Source organism: Ammospiza nelsoni, chromosome 9 (assembly GCF_027579445.1).
Source record: "Ammospiza nelsoni isolate bAmmNel1 chromosome 9, bAmmNel1.pri, whole genome shotgun sequence".
Taxonomy (NCBI): Eukaryota; Metazoa; Chordata; class Aves; order Passeriformes; family Passerellidae; genus Ammospiza; species Ammospiza nelsoni.
The window spans coordinates 7,178,564-7,192,620 of record NC_080641.1 but is presented as its reverse complement, the minus strand read 5'-3'; the positions used below and the strand labels follow the sequence as shown (position 1 = coordinate 7,192,620).

At 50.8% G+C, this 14,057-nt stretch overlaps 1 protein-coding gene across 1 annotated transcript in view; it reads left to right on the top strand.

The window, feature by feature from the left end:
• Positions 1-9,623: 9,623 nt before the first annotated feature.
• PRRX1 (paired related homeobox 1) overlaps positions 9,624-14,057 on the top strand; it is a 38,890-nt gene continuing 34,456 nt past the window's right edge. Inside the window, exon 1 of the mRNA XM_059478234.1 lies at positions 9,624-10,098. Coding sequence (XP_059334217.1) covers positions 9,858-10,098 — 241 coding nt within the window. The 5' untranslated portion in view covers positions 9,624-9,857. The remainder of the gene's footprint in view (positions 10,099-14,057) is intronic.

Genomic DNA, 14,057 nt, shown 5'->3' with positions numbered 1-14,057 from the left:
TACATACTTTGGTTAAAATAATTTATATCCGCTGCAGTGTTTATGTACCTTAAGCTTTATTTATTAAAGGATATGTATATTACAAGCCCAGTTTTAATGAGACATGCTGAAATCTGTAAGGTACAGTGCAACTTTTGTTCTAATCAGCACTAAATCTCTTCTCTTTACTTTTGCTGTGTTGAAAATATTCATGTTGGACGGAAAGGGCCGTGCGCGTATATAAATTTCAGAAATGTATAAATATATATGCAAAGTAATAAGCAAAATTTATTTCTTTTTTTTTTCCTATCATCAGGGCAAATACTTCATCATTGTTCAGTCTGAGCACTTAAAATCATGGATGGATTTTATCCTTTTTCATAGAACGGGACAATTACTTCTTTTTTGAGGCAAATTATGTATTTGCCAGAGGCTGTGCTTTAGGTTGGCTGAAAATGTTTGGGAATTCACATCAGCTTGAAGAACTGTTTTGGCAAAGGAATAAAAAGAAATCCAAGGGTTTTGGCTTTGTTTTCTAATGAAAAGTTTTCAGATTTCATTCTGAACCAACACCCTTAAACTAAGGTCAGCATGAACCAAAAAAAAACTTGGGAAACTGAGAAACTTCTTAAAATTCTGAATTAAATGGGGCCTTAGAGATGTTCCTTGGGCGAGTTGATTTGAAAGTTTCTTCCTGTGTCTTTGTTCTTGCAGGGAAACAGAAAATATTTTTGCTTACATAGATGAATTTGAAAACTGCAATGTTTATGGCTGTTTCAGTGAGGCATTAGCAGTAAGTTTGAAAAGTATATTCAGTTTAAGGAACTTAAACTTGAGCATATTTTCAAGACATTGTAGAAAGCTTGTCTTTTATTGACACCTCAGGATGAGATAAAAGGTATTTAAGTGCTTAACTTTTACTGGTAGCTCTCAAATATGGATATGAAGCACGTCATGCAAGTGTCCCATGCAGTCCCTAAACCACTACTGAAAATGGTACAATGGTTCCTAAATCCCTTTAAATGTAGTAAATGGTACCATGGGCAGGAAAGTGACTCTCTTTCCATAAAAAACAGCCTTTGATGAAAAGGAAAAAGTCCATTTTGCCAATTAGTGTTTGATTTAATGAAAGAAGGAAACAGAAAAATCTTTAAAAATTCCTGTCACAAAGAGGGCAAAACCTTTTCTGTTTTAAGAGATGTGACAAACAGAAAATTTCTGGTAAAGCCCAGCCTGGCTCAACTTTTGCCCAAATATCTACATTTCAGAGGAAACCTGTAAAATACAGAAGGTTTCAGGTCTGATGAGCCTGATTTCCTCACCTTGCTTCCCTCTTCACAGAGAAACACATCATTTTCTAATGAACCTGAAGTTCCCAGCAAAGCCAAGTGAAATCTGGGAGCAGAGGGGGCAGGCTTCAGTCTGCCTGTCCCATTGAAAATGTTTGCTTTAGAAATGAATGCATTTCTCAGAAGTGAACCCCCAAGCCCAGAAATGGCTGAGCAAGGAATTTAAAGGGAGAAACGCTGGGAATCAGGGAGCAGAGTAATAAAGTACAGGTTTGTTCTGTAACAAATTCCAGCACTTGCAAGACTCTTTTAGACATATGGAAGTCCATTTAGGAGGAAAATTGGTTGCAGCCGCTGACTCAGGACCTGTTGGAATCAGTGGAAACATTTCCATTGTCTTCTGTCCTGAAGAAATGGTGTTTCTGTCCTTCCTTCCATCCCTGGCCTGTGCTCACTCTCTGGGCCATATGGATTTCATCTCCCTCAAAGACATGTAAGAGAAGAGGGTTTGGCTGTTTAACAGCACCGTGGAGCTGTGTGGACAGGAATGGCTGATTTCTACTTGATTTGCTACAAATCAGGTAAGCAGCACCTTCAGAGGAGTCGCCTGGTGCATCTGGCTCTCGTATCCCAGAGCTGAGTGTGGCTTTAATCACACCAGCACGTTAATTGTGCCCCTCAAGACGAGCTCAGAGGAGTCGGGGTCTGTCTTTCTGCAACCATCTGATCCCTGGATTCTGACCATAATTGCCAGGCTGTCCCTGGGAAAGAGTACGGGGTAATTGCTTATCTGGATAGTGCCTCCCTTCAGCTATTTCAGACTTTTCCAGGGTCAAACCCAAAGCTGCCTGCAGGGAATGAGTGAACCAAGCCCATCAAGGACTGATCTTAAAGGATCAGAAATGGGGGCACACAAGGGGATGGATGCTCCCAAGCACTCCCTGTTCTCACAGGGGTCACCTCCACACATTCTGGGGATCCCTCTCTGCTCCTATCACCAAGGCCAGGACAAGTCCCCATGGAAGAGCAAGAAATGTTCAAGTATTTCAGCCTCTTGAAGAAAACACGGATATTTTCAGATCAGAGCTGGGCTTGAGGGAGTGCATGAGAACAGATGGATCAGTTCTTCCCCACTGCCACCTCAGACCCTCTGTGTGGCCCAGACAGGTCCCTTCCCTTCTCTTCCCTGCCCTCATTCCCTTTGGTTCCCTCTGCCTTTCCCTTCTGGTGCTCCATGTAGGGTAAGAAGTGCCTTGCCAGAGGTGCCTGTCTCCTGTTTGAAGTGACAAGCCCAGTGTCACTACAAAGCCCAGCTCCAGCCAAAGTGGATGTGCGGCCACAGAAACCTTCCCTGAAACCAGTTCTGGTATCAGCTGGCTCTGCTCTCCTCCTCTCACCACAGAACTGTGACTTTCGTGGCAATCTTCTCTGGGTATTTTGGACAATGAATGTGTTTCTTGCCATGTAATTAAATTATCCACTTGAGAAAGAAAAAGATGTGGTTTTGTTCCCATTACAAAAACAAACAAACAAGGACTGATATTTATTACAGGCCGAGGCTACTCAACAAGTGTTTTCTGGAACTCTAATAAATTGCTGAAGAAAGTTTACAGCTGAGCCCTAAAGATGGTTTAGTTTTCCAAGGGGCTGGGATGTATTTATTTCCCATTTTCTTAACCCACAGTATGGTGAACAGCTTAACGTGCTCCTTCCAGGGTTCAGATGGTGTCAACCCAAACCCCTGCTCTTCACCCCGAAACAGTTAACCACTTTTTAATTAAAACCACAGCAATTATTCATTTGCAAGTTTCACATTTATTTTTCCCCGTTTGCTCAGCCTGCTATTTGGTTTTGCTCCCACTTGGTTAAAACAGCTTCCAAAAATTTTTAAAAAAAATAAAAAAAAAAAAATTAAAAAATAAACTAAAACCTCCAGCCACACACCAAACCCAAACAACAGAAGTAGCCAGCAAGGAGCCTTTCAGCCAAAGTGAGGATCTTGTCCTGTTGTGTTGCCCATGCAAGCAGCAGCCCAACAGTTCAGCAGCCAGGGACTCTCACCCTGCCACAGTTTAAACCCTCTCCTCCCTTCAGGCACATCATTTGTGCCCAGAGATGAGTGTGGACAGATGTGGGAGCAAAGCTCTTAAACACAAGTTGGTTGTTAAGCACGTGCTTAAGTATTTGGCTGGATTAGCAAACTGGTTTTGAAGGGTTTGCGTTCAGAGAGAGCCCCCAAAACATTAGAAAGTTGATTTTTATTTTTTTTTTTCAGTTCATTACTGGGCCTGCCAATGACATCATTCGTTTGCAAGATGAGAAAAAGTGTTTAAACGAGATTAAAAAAGAAAATTAAACAAGACGCAATTTTAATGGCCACTTACAAAGGAGATTTATGGACGTGCATAAAGCTGCTTTCCATGGGAGAAGGACTAAGCTTTTAACAGTTACCTTCCTTTGGATTTTTTTTTCCCCTCTTGCAATATAATACCCACAAATATTTGTGAGTTGTGACTGTGCTCTGAAGGGTTAGTCCTCTTCCAGAAAGGGGGGTGGAGGGAGAAAAGAGTGGTGCCAATTTGTCTGCCCAGACTCTGATTATGGGAGGTGGTGGAGGTTTTTTTTTCCTTTCCTGCAGGGGAGAGAAGCTGGTGGGACATTTTCTCTCTCCAGGGTTAGGGATATCTGATACCCAGCCCAAGAGCAGTCCAGCAGACTGAACTTTCATCTCCAGCAGCAAGGGATTTAAAAAAAAAAAAAAAACCAACCAAACCTTGTGGATAAACGTCTTAGTTCAATTTGCAGGAGATCTTGGACTTTCTGCTGGGGAAATTAGGGCCACTTGAAGGTCTGATTGTAAGGAGCAGAGTGTGTACATGAAGAAAGGGAGAGAGAGAGGGATCACTTGGAGGAAGGAGGTGGTTTCAATACATCTATTTATTTATTTGTGTGCCTTGGGCCCTGCCCTCCTCCCTCCTATCCTGCTATCCAATGACCCTCGGTGCTGATTAAAGTTCCCGGGTGACCTCTGAGTGCTTTTGTTCCCCTGCCTGGTAATAAAACCCCGGTTAAACGGCTGTCTTATCCAAACCCAGGCTCCTTACCCAGCCAGCTCTGGAGCCAGCTCCAGTCTGAGCCCTTGGGAACAGCAGCTTAGCCCTCCTTCAGCCTGGCCAGCCCTGCTGAGCTGCCCTGGGCCAGGGGGCAGTGGCTGCAGCTCCTGGTGGCTGTCCAGTGCCACCAGGTCGCTGTCACAGGGGAATAGGAACTCTGGAAGGGGCACAGCCTGGTTTCTTACCAGGCAGGTCAATCCACTGAAGCCTCCAAGGTGCTGGAGCAATAAACATCATCCACTGCAGGACTGTGCCCTGTGCTCACGCAGCTCACAGCCACTGCAACAAATCTGTGCTGAGGAGCTGTTTGTGCTGGTACCCGGTGGAATCCACCACGATGGGTTGTCTTGAGAGGCCACAGTGTGTGACATCTGTCCCCTGCAGCCCTGTGGTGCCAGCTCTGGGGCCTGAGGCAGGGCTGCCAGCCCCATGGCATCCCTGGCAAGTGCAGAGCCAAGGGAGGGAAGAGCTGAACTCAATTCACATCCACAACCAGCCAGGCTGGGATCAGGACACTCCTCACAGCCCCTCTCCCACTTGGTGGAAAGATGATGGAAAAAGGAACCAGAGAAGCAGCTCTTGCTTTTCTGGTGCTGGAACAATTAACACAGACACCATCCACTGCAGGACTGTGCCCTGTGCCCACGCAGCTCACAGCCACTGCAACAAACAGTGCTGAGGTAGGGAGGTGTTTGTGCTGACATTTATGTGGTTTCCTGGTGGAACCCACGGTGATGGATTGTCTTGAGAGGCCACAGTGTGTGACATCTGTCCCCTGCAGCCCTGTGGTGCCAGCCCCACGGCATCCCTGGCAAGTGCAGAGCCAAGGGAGGGAAGAGCTGAACTCAATTCACATCCACAACCAGCCAGGCTGGGATCAGGACACTCCTCACAGCCCCTCTCCCACTTGGTGGAGAGATGATGGGAAAAGGAACCAGAAAAACAGTTCTTGCCCCTGGCAGCTGGTGGATGTGCCTGTCATCCCTGCTGAAAGCTGGGTGACAGCTGTGGCAGCTCTGCCTTGCAATCTAAAAACTGGGACTAGTGCAGACAAACTGATAAACAAATTTCCACTCTCTCAGTCCCCTCCTCCACTTGTTTTATAAATGACAAGGCAAGGGAAAGGCTCCAGCCCAGGCTGTCCTGGGACACCTCCCTTATTACACCTGGTGCACAGCAAAAAAAGGAAAAAATGTAAGTGCATGGCCTTGCCCCAGCATCCACATGGGCTGGAGCGTGTGTGCAAGTGTTCTCCTGCCTCAGGTTTTAAATCTTGTACAGTGTCAGTGCTGTGATATTCCTAAATAAGTTCCCAGAGCCAAGTCTTTATCACCCCCATGAACCAGTAACAAGGCACCTTGCTCTGACTGGAGATGTGATAGCACTTCCAGGAATGATTGTGTGTGCTGTGAACTCAGCCTCTGGTTCAAAATATTGTACAGAGGAATAATAAATCTCAGTACTAAATTGCTGCCCCATTTAAGCTTTGATTAGACTCTGATGGTCTGTTCACCCTGGAGCTGCTGGTATTAATCTGCATGCTAAACCCTAATTATAAACTGCTCATGGCATTTCCAGATGACATCAAGATGTTTGGGATTAAAAGAAACCCTGATGTTGAGTTTACAGCTTGGAAGGACTGTAGACTACCTGATCCCCACAGATGTAATAACACACCTCAGTGTGGGGAGGGAAGAAAAGAGGGAGGTGTGTAGCAGGAGTTTGTGGGGCACAGGTCTGGCTGCACACCCCAATATGAGCACAGACCCCCAAAATCTGTAAAGGGATGTGAGATGCACACAAGGGTCCCTGCAGGTGCTCTCTGTGCCCAGCTCCAGGCAGATCTCACCCAGCCCTGGCTGCACACCCCAATATGAGCACAGACCCCCAAAATCTGTAAAGGGCAAAGTTGGAGGGCATTCAGCATGTCTGCAAATACCTGAGTGCCCTGCAAGGAGCAGGAATAGATGGTGTGTGCATTCTGCTCAGGCTTCCTGCACTCTGGCTGTCAGCTCCTGCTCCTCACTGCCCCCCTGCATTATTTTTTTCTTTAATTTCTAGGATGAAACACATTTGGCAGATAAAAAAATGCTCTAAGAATTTAAACACTGAAAATGAAGCAGGGGAGACCCAAAGGACTTTCCCTCACTGAGCAAGATGCTCCTTCACCTGAATGCCATGACACCATCAGCCAGCTGAGGACACACCTGGGTACCACAGGTTCTTCTGCATGGTTTCTTTTATTCAAAGTCCTTCTTTTATTTCTTTTATTCAAACCTAGGTGGAAGAAAAGATATTTAGGGCACCTGAAAGAATGGGATGCCATTCTTTTTGGTGCCATTCTGACACTAATGCCAACCCCAAGGGGTGTGAGCTGCCCCGGGGATTTTACAGCTGCTCATCTGCTCTGGCTGCTTCTTGTTGGTTCCAATACCCCTGGGAGGCTCATCAGGTCCTGTTTGTTGTACCTGAAAAGTGCCACCAAAACTGTGAAGCTCTGAAGCTGCTGTTCAGACAGATGTGAAGGGAATGTTTCTGAGGGTTTAGAACATCCTTGGAGCTGGGAACCACAGGAGCTGCCAGTGCAGGACCTCATGGGAAACTTCAAGAATCAAAAATACACTCCAGTTAGGGGCTTTCTCTGGAGGGTGTTTGTGATTTTCTATGAGAAGAGAAAGCAGAAGCAAAACATGCTGCTCATCTGCAGAGATGCAGATATTTGGGGTTCCCCTTCTTGAAATGCAAGTAGGGAAGGGAAAATGGGGGAGTTTGTGGTTTTTGCTGCACTTTCTCCCAGCGTTGGCCATGGTCACAGCAGAGGGGAGGGAGGTTTTGAGGCAAGGCTCCAGCTGGTGAGTCTCACTGATGTCCTTCAACATGATAACCACTTTTGGGAGCAGGAGGGGCAAAACTGGGGCCTGGCTGTGGTGAGAGGCTGAGCCTTTCACTGTGGGTCCTTCACCAGGCAGACTTCTGGCTGTTTCAGGGCTTTTAATTCTTCTCCCTTGGCAGAAGTGGCTTAGAGGCTCCTGCCCTGAGTTTGAGGAGAAGGCAACCATTTGCTGGACAGCTGGGAGAGGGAGAATGGGGCTGTGAGAAGGCTCTGGGCAGGTGCACATTGGAGAGGAAAAGTGGGATGGGAGGATGGGGGGAAGGGGAGCTACCTGCTCAGCTTGACACCAGAGCAGTGGTGAGGGAGGAAATAAATGTCTGATCACTTCTTGATGGCCTGTAGGATGTTAAAAGGGCCATCTGCGGCATGGCAGCCCTCCCCAGCCTCAGGATTGTGAGAACTGGGGCATCCTGTCACCTGTGCATCACAAACTGAGCTGGCAGCACAGGCACAATCCCTGTCAGAGCCCAGGAGGTCCCTGCTGCATTCATTTCCACATCCTAGGTGTGCCTTGGCCATGACAGGGATAATTGAGAGATGAACTGCAGCCCTGCCTTGCTCCCAGTCCCCTTCCTTTTGGGACAGACAGAGTTGTCAGAGTTGCCCTTGGATTCAGCTTGTCCCTCCCACCCAGGGACAGAAATCCAGAAATTTGAGTTGTAGGAGGGGTTCAGGCCACGTTCAGCATGTGAATCAGGCACCCTGTACTGGAACTCAGCCTCTGGGTGAGGGGAGCAGCCAGGACTCACTTCAGGGTGAACCCTCAGCTTTGGAACTGTCTCTTTCTCCTTTCCAGGGGAAATTCAGGCTGCATTCCCAACCCCAGGGCTGGCAGGGAGCATGGTCTGAGGGATGCACTTAGACATGGAGAGATCTCAGCAGGGATGTCGGTGAGGGCATTGCTGTCACAGAGACCTCTCGTGCCGGTTTCTGCGGCTCCTGCTGACACCCAAGGCTAAGAGCAGACCCCACTGCCCATGGAAAGGGATTTTTATGGCTGGGCTTCTCCAGCACCCACTCAGGACAGCCAGCTGCAAACATCCATTTGAAGCAGATCAGGGAGAGAGAGGGGAAACCCCAGCTCACCAAGAAAGGAGGCAGCAGACAGATATCTGGGAAAGGCAGAGAAAAGGGCATTTCATGATCAGGGGATGTACAGGTGATCACCCACCCTGCCTTGCCTGAACATTCCCATCCAACATGTGGACGTGTACCAGAGGACATCACACAAATCCTCCTTTGGATGCAGAAGAAGTCACTCTGTGCTGCATACACAGATGGACCCACAGCATTTTGGGTGTACACCCACATGCTTCTGTGCACATGCACAACTTGCCCCAAAGTTGGTTTTTTTTTGGTCTTTCCACCTTTGTCTACCCCCCAAACCGGGGACAGCAGAGCTCTGCAAGCCCTCCCTGCTCATTTGGGTTTTTGAGACTGCAAAGGGTAAACTGGGACCAGAGGGGAGGGGGGGGCCTGAAAGCAAACTAATGATGGAAATGTCTCCTCCATGCCTGTGCCTTAATTAAATGCATGGAGAGGCTCGGGGAAGCACATCTGTTTTCAATCTGGAGCCCTTTGATGGCATCAAATGTTCTTTCCCCAGATCAGGGGGGATGGAAATTCAGGGCTGGCTGTGGCAGCTCGGAGCGCCGGCCGCCGGGAGCAGCGGCCTGAGGCGGCCCCGGCCCCGCACGGGCCCCGCTGTCCTGGGCACGGGCCGAGGGCTGTCACCTGTCCCCGGCCACCGGGGCCACCACACCCTGTGTCACCGCTGTGCTTGCCGGCCGCAGCAGCCCCGACCGTGTCCTCAGGGTTTTTTGTTTTTTCCCTTTCCTTCTGTTCTTTTCACTTTACTCTCCTATCGCTCTGTTTCTCCCAGTTCTCCGCTGCACTTTTCCTTCCTCTTTCGCTGGTTTTTCCTCTTCCTTCCCTCTCTCCTGTTCGCACTTTCTCTCCCATTACCCTCGCTCACCTTTTCATCTGCATTTCTCATTTTCGCCGTTCCTCTCCTCGCTCACTCCCTCCCTCTCAGGGCCGCGTCCACCCTCCCCTCCAGGTGCAGCGCCGGCCCACAGTGGGGGCCCGCTCGGCTCCCCCCTCAGCCGCGGGGCCTGCGCTGCCACCCCCGGCCCGGTGCCACGTCCCGGCGGGGCCCCGCGGGCCGCCCTCCCCCGGGTGCCCGGAGCCGCCCCCGCCGTTTGAAGTGCGGGGCGGAGGGGAGGGAGGGGAGGGCAGCGCAGGGGCGGAGGGAGCGGAGCCGGCGGCAGCGGGGGCGGAGGGACGGGGCGCACCCGCCCCAGCGGCCCCACAGCCGCCCTGCGCCTCTCGGCCGGCGGCAGCTCCCCGCGCCGCCGCCCCGGCGCCCCGAGCCGGCCGCCGCCTCTCCCCTCCGGCATGTTTTAAGCCCGGCCCTGCCCGCTCCCCTTCGGGCTTCCCTACGTGCCGCTGCCGTCGGGTCCCGTCCCGCTCGCCCCGCTCCGCTCTTCGCTACTCCCCCCCCTGGAAGCGCCGGCGGCTGGGGGGGCGCGGGGGCGGTGGGCGCCCGCGGGGGGCGAGGGCAGAGCAGCCCCGCTCGGCACCATGGCGTCCAGCTATGCCCACGCCATGGACAGGCAGGCCCTGCTGCCCGCCCGCCTCGACGGCCCCGCCGGCCTGGACAATTTACAAGCCAAGAAGAACTTCTCCGTGAGTCACCTGTTAGACCTGGAGGAGGCGGGCGACATGGTGGCCGCCCAGGCGGAGGAGGGCGGCGGCGAGCCCGGCCGGAGCTTGTTGGAGTCCCCCGGGCTGACCAGCGGCAGCGACACCCCGCAGCAGGACAGTAAGTGCGGGGGCATCCTCCCTTTCCATCTCTCGCCGGGTCGGCCGCGGCGGGCGGTGCCGGCTCCGAGGGGGCTCCGCTGGTGCTCAGCCCGGCTTCCCCCGCTCCCCGAGCCGCCCTTCCCCGCCGCGCAGGGAACCCCGGCGGGCTCGGCATCCGCCGGAGTGTGAAACCCTTGTTTTCCCGGCAAAGGGGCGACCTGCCCTTCGCCGCCGCGCCCGTCGGGTCCGGTGCCGTGGCTCCTGCACCCTGCGGGGAACCGGGGAGCAGGAGCGGGCCCGCGGGCTCGGCCCCCTCGTCCATTCCGTGCGAGGGTGCACTGAGAACGGCGCTTGGCTGGACGGGGCAAGGCGCGGTGGGCGCTGAGCCTCCATCCATCCATCCCACCCATCCATCTATCAATCCCGTCTATCCATCCGTCCATCCGGCCCGTCAGAGCGGGCACGGCGCCGTGCTTAGCGCGACACCGGGAGGCTGCTCAGGGGTCTGGATGGGGTCCTGCCGGGAGTGCCGGGGCTCGCCAGCAGCCCGAGGGTGCGTGCGCGGCTCCCGAGTGCAGCCGCTCCCCCGAGCCCCGCTTCTTCCCGATCCGGACAGGACAAGACAGGGCAGGACAGGGGCCAGAGCGGTCTCTGAGTGCCCGTCCGGATCACTCCGAGCTCGCAGCTCGGGCAGCGGGATGGGCGCCGGCTTGCGCGGCGTTTTCCAAGCGCCGCATGTTATTTTCCAAGGGCAGCGCTGTCAGAAAGGCTGAGGGGGTTGTGCAGGGGCTGTGCAGGGTCAGTAACCCCCCTTTAGCCTCTCTCTGTTAAAATAATTACATCCCCGGCCGTGGGGGTCCGGGCTGGCCGCGGCTGCGGACACGGGCTCGCTTTCCGAGGGACCTTCCCGGGGAAAAAAGCAACCAAACAAAACGAGAAGCGAACGAAAATGCCAACTGCAATTTTCGTTCGCTTTTCGATTTTTTGTTGGTTTGGTTTTCTGTGAGTTTTTTTCCCCCGCCGGAGCCGCCTCCGACACTCTTTTTCCCCGTGGATCCGACGTGGTTTTCTCGGTATTCCGAAGGGAACCGAGAGCTGGGGAGGAGGGAAGCCTTCCCCAAGGCAGCCGCTCCTTGCAGAAGCGCCCGCGGGATGCCCGGGCTCGGCGCGGCCGGATGCGGTCCCGGCGGGGAGCATCCTCCAGGAGCGCTCGGAACGGAGCGCGGCTGCCCGAGCGGCTCCTCTGCCTCCCGAGAGCCGCATCCAACGCCGCTGCGACAGGGCTTAAAAATATTTCCTTCCCAGGACCCGAGAAGCTGCGATTTCTGCCTCTACAGGTGTGTATTTTAGCGGGGAAAACAGTGATTGCGGCTGCCCCGATTCAGCAACTTGTGCCGCTGGAGAATCCGCAAGATATCAAATGCAGACAACTTTTTTTTTTTTTACTTTTGCTCTGTACCCAATTTAGTTTATCATATTTTCTTTAGATTTATTCCTGATTTACTCCTGATCTTGCCCCTTGCCAACTACAAGCGTGGAAAAGGAGAATCGTGTTTCACCAATACTCACCTTGCTCTAAAAGCAAGGAAAAAAACCCCCAAAAAAAGCTGTCCAAGGGCTTGTTTTCTAGCCATCACTGCTGAGCAGGGACCAAACTACAGCTTCAAATAATTTAGAAATTCTCTGAACGCTGTAAAAGTTGTAATACCGTTGCGGTGAATTAGAAAGTTTTAGAAGTATTCTAAAGTAAGCAGCGACTGAAAAAAAAAGAAAGGGAGAGGAATAAATTCCACCAGGTTTATTGGGCCGAGCTGTCATCTGGGCTTTCTGGCTTTCTCATGGATGCATTTAGCACATCTCAGGAGTCTCTGTGCCTCAGTTTCCCTACCTGCTGGGTGTGCTCTGTGAAATGTGCAGTCCATGCAGGAAAGGGACTGTGCTGGAGCTAGAAGTGCAGCAGAGGTAGGAGCTTTTCTCGGTGAAAAATGAGAATTGGTTCAGTGGAAAAGCTAACACAGGTCTCAGTTATTCTCCTGTTTTTAAGTGAGAAAAGGTAAAAGCCGTTTGAAGAAATTGTGGATTTCTCAAGAATATGAAAAATGCTCTTCCAAACTGAAGGAAAATCAGCTGGTCTGCCACTGATTTTTATCCCAAACTGAAGTGAAAAACCAAATTATTGGTGCTGGTTTTGTAAACAAAAATTAAGATAAGTAGTTTGACACAGAAATTACAGAAGGTTTTATTTGGATGTTTGAGATTGAAGGAAATATTTCACCACTGTTTTATTTGAGAGAGGTTCAGGATAAAGCATTTCTCTTATTAAAAAGAAAAAAAATTCCTGGGAGCAGCTGTGATTGTAATATTTGCAGGGAGAGCTGTCCGTGGGTTAAGGAGCTGAGTTTGCTGCAGAGCTGTCATTCTTACCAAGTTCACTTCAACTCGTAGCTCTGAACACCTTACCCTAAAAGCTGATAAACATCAGGGCAAACCTCCCTGCCTCTGCTGCTTGGCTGGGAGGGCTTTGCAATCCCACTTTCAATTTGTCACAAAATAACCTGTTAAGATAAAACCAACTCTTGCTCTGGTAGCGCAGCTTTTGCTAAGTCCGGCTAAAGCTGGGATGAAAATGCTGAGCTGAGGGGATCCCCCAAACTTCCCAGAAAGGGCAATGATCTCCTGTTGCTTTTGTGCCCTATGAGGGTGACAGAAACCTGTCACTTGCCTGTGGCTTCCCAGAGCTTGTGGCTCTGGGGTAATTCTCAATTATTGTTTGTTTTTTTTTTTTTGGTTTTTTTTTTTCAGATGGGCATTTTTGACTTCTGCTTTTTTTATTTTTTGGTTGGTTTGTTTGAGGCTCGCTGTTGATGGCTTATAAAATGGTGTGGAGAAAGCATGAACAGCAGAAGAAAAATTGTTACGCTGGGATTTCTTTCGTAAGGAGTGAATAAAACATTCTTCAGTCCATTACACGCTCAAGTTCTGTGTTTTGGAGTTCTTGCTGTCCTTTAATCTCTCTTCAGTATAACAGTGCTGGCACTCAGGTGGCTGGCAGGTTATATCAGGCTGATTCCCAGTTAAAGCTGGGCACAGGCTGCCTGAGTCCCTCCATGATATTTTTCCTGTCCCAGTGAGCATTGTGACCCCTCAGTGCTGCTGCTCCTTCTGAAGGAAATCCCAGAAAACTCTGCTGGGACAAGGTGAGTTCCCTGCTCAGGCAGAGCATCGCTGTGCCTGCAGCCCCTCTGCTCTGGCAGCAGATTGAAGGAAGGCTTTTTCAGCCTTCTCACTCTTGGGTGATGGGGCTTGTCACCCCAGGATTTTGCACAGCTCAGAAATAGGTGTTATTTCAGTAAAGAACTGGCAGATTGAGGGAGGGTTGAGCATGGCTGCTCACTGCAGCAGTGTTTGGAGTACTGTCCGGCTCAGGGAGCCGCCAGTCACAGGCTGCAAGGATGAGCTGGGGCAGAGATCTCTCCTTTGCTGCCTGGGCTTAAACCCTCTGACTGCTGCTCCTGGCTGTCTGAAACAGCATCCTGAGCTGGAGGACTTTGGGTCTGCTCCCACATGGCTATTCATTTTGCTTTAATTGCCTCTTTTTAATCAGAACAAGTGAGGTTGCTGCAGGAGTAAAAAGAGAGTGTCTAAGTCCTGAATTGTCTGTGCTCCTGTGCCTCCCCATCCTTCACCAAAAAAAAAAAATTGTAAGAAGAGGTGGAAAAGCTCTGCCACTGTGTGGAAATGTGGAAAGCAATTCCTTGGGCTGCTGAGTTGCTGAGGATGAAGGTGAGAAGAAGCACCTGGGACATCTGCAGAGTTTTCTTTGCAAACCTCTGCTTTATCTCGGAGTATTGAGCATCTCTTTTGTTAGCAAATCACAGCGCTTACTCCCCGAAAATGCTGAGTTCGTAGACAGGGGATGTACAGCTGATAGATAGAGGAGGGGAAAATTGATTAAACCTTGGAGTTTTCTTCCTGTCT